Source organism: Etheostoma cragini, unplaced genomic scaffold (assembly GCF_013103735.1).
Source record: "Etheostoma cragini isolate CJK2018 unplaced genomic scaffold, CSU_Ecrag_1.0 ScbMSFa_4656, whole genome shotgun sequence".
NCBI classification, from domain to species: domain Eukaryota; kingdom Metazoa; phylum Chordata; class Actinopteri; order Perciformes; family Percidae; genus Etheostoma; species Etheostoma cragini.
This window is the reverse complement of record NW_023269050.1, coordinates 33,171-35,423: the sequence shown is the minus strand read 5'-3', so window position 1 is coordinate 35,423 and position 2,253 is coordinate 33,171. Positions and strand designations below refer to the sequence as shown.

The 2,253-nt window shown below is 48.4% G+C and overlaps 1 protein-coding gene across 1 annotated transcript; it reads left to right on the top strand.

Annotated features, from left to right (window-relative positions):
• Positions 1-112: 112 nt before the first annotated feature.
• LOC117941204 (sentrin-specific protease 7-like) lies at positions 113-2,169 on the top strand. Its single transcript, XM_034866293.1, has 8 exons — positions 113-188; positions 273-389; positions 870-992; positions 1,246-1,338; positions 1,477-1,553; positions 1,636-1,688; positions 1,954-1,997; positions 2,087-2,169. Exons 4-8 carry the CDS (start codon positions 1,256-1,258, stop codon positions 2,157-2,159), a joined length of 330 nt encoding a protein of 109 aa, XP_034722184.1. The 5' UTR covers positions 113-188; positions 273-389; positions 870-992; positions 1,246-1,255; the 3' UTR covers positions 2,160-2,169.
• Positions 2,170-2,253: the final 84 nt, after the last annotated feature.

Here is a 2,253-nt window from a genome sequence, read left to right as displayed (position 1 = left end):
CCCAGTGACCCGTCCTGCTCTCAAATGCGTATCCCACTACCCTCATCTGGTCCTCCTGGTCCCAGAGACCCCTCCTGCACTTGAATGCGTATCCCACAACTCTCATCTGGTCTTTTTCAGGTGAGACGCAACCAGAGGAACAGGAAGTCCCCGCAGGACGCCGCAGGTCGGCAGCAGTTTCCCTCCAGGTGACTACCCGTGGGACTGTAATCTCTACCGGATCCAGACCATCTGCTGTGCTCTGATTGGACAGTGTTGTTGTTTGTGTTCAGGTTGATCCAGTACCCGGCGCCGCCCTCTAAAGGCCGGATCACGGTGACAACGGAGGACCTGGCCTGTCTGGGCACCGGCGAGTTCCTCAACGACGTCATCATCGACTTCTACCTCAAGTCAGTCTGGCACAAAGAAAACTTAACTAATCCATTAATAAAGTAGTTTTGGGGCGCCAGGCTCCTGACAGGGTCTGTAGTTCTTGTGGGTCCCCAGTAGGGGGCGGAGTGTCCTGACAGGATTTGTAGTTCCTGTGTGTCCCCAGTAAGGGGCGTAGTGTCCTGACAGGGGCTGTAGGTTCTGTGTGTCCCCTAGGGGGCGTAGTGTCCTGACGGGGTCTGTAGTTCCTGTGGGTCCCCAGTAGGGGGTGTTGTCCTGACAGGGTCTGCTGTTCTTCAGGTATCTGGTTCTGAAGGGTGTGGGGGGTCCCAACAGGGTCTGTAGGTCCTGTGGGTCCCCAGTAGGGGGCGTTGTCCTGACAGGGTCTGCTGTTCTTCAGGTATCTGGTTCTGGAGGGCGTGGGGGGTGCTGACAGGGTCTGTAGTTCCTTTGTGTCCCCAGTAGGGGGCGTTGTCCTGACAGGGTCTGCTGTTCTTCAGGTATCTGGTTCTGGAGGGCGTGGGGGGTCCCGTGGCCGACAGAAGTCACATCTTCAGCAGCTTCTTCTACAAACAGCTGAGCAGACAGCGGTCCGCCGGGGAGGACAGCGGCCCCTCTGTCCCGTAAGTAACACTCCGATCTGGATCTGGATCCAATTTCTGATCCAGATTCTGAAGCTTTTTTTCTAGATTTTGACTTGTGTTTTTCAATTTTTCTCTAGATTTTTCCAGAGGTTATTCTAGATTGTGATGCATGTTTTCCAGAGGTTATTCTAGATCTCCTCTGACTCTTCTGGGTATAGTCAGCGAGTTGGGAAACGTAGTTTTCTCTGTTCATGTGACCCGTTTCAGTAGTTCTCTCTGCTTCGTCCCCCAGCGATCGAGACATGAGGCATCAGAGGGTTAAAACGTGGACTCGCAACGTTGACGTCTTCACCAAAGACTTCCTGTTTTTTCCCGTCAATCAAGAGTAAGAACAAGGCTCCTCTCCGCCTTTTCAAAGTAAAAGTACAAGTTAGTCTTTCAGAATAAAAGCTCCTGACTCTTCAAATGTCATGTTGGGGGGTCGGTGAGGACCTGATGTCTAAAGTTTGGGTTGCTTTGACAGAGCTCACTGGTTCCTGGTTCTGGTTTGTTTCCCGGGTCTGGAGGAAGTCCAGTACCAAGCGTTTCAAAGTCCAGCAGGTGAGCTCAAGATCTAACAGCCGACTCTGGAGTCTGTAGTTCTGGTCTGTAGTCCTGGTCCCAGTGTGTTTTTGTGTCTCAGGAGGACCAGAACCAGCGGCTTCATCCTTCAGTCTGAGATCGCAGCAGCCTCCGGTAACCAAAAATAATAATTAATATAATTAATATTTTTTAATTAATGTTGTTTAATTATTATTATCCTTTATGTTGATCCTCCTGTAACGAGACACTACAAAGTCTCTAAAGATAGAAATCTGAGGGAAAGGTCCTCAGAACAGTATAATTTAATTAATTTATAATAAGATCACTAGATCAGTTTGATTTAAGATTATAATTTATTTATGAATTTAATTTATTAATTCTTCTGTGTGTGTGTGTGTGTGTGTGTGTGTGTGTGTAGCAGTGCACTCAGCAGAGCTGGCAGAGCGACACTGTGTTAAAGCGGTGAGTCAAACTCTATAAGAAGCTAATAATAATAATGATGATAATAATAATAATAACAACATCCGTGTTTACAACCCTGCTGATAACAGTCCGTGCATCCTGGTCATGGACTCCCTGAAGCTGTCGTACCACGAGAATGTCTGCAGACTCCTCAGAGAGTGAGTTCACCTTCAAATCCTACGCTGCTCTATACACGCTAAAAGTAGTGATTATTTACATGGAGTCTGGTGGAGATATGCTGCTCTATACACGCTAA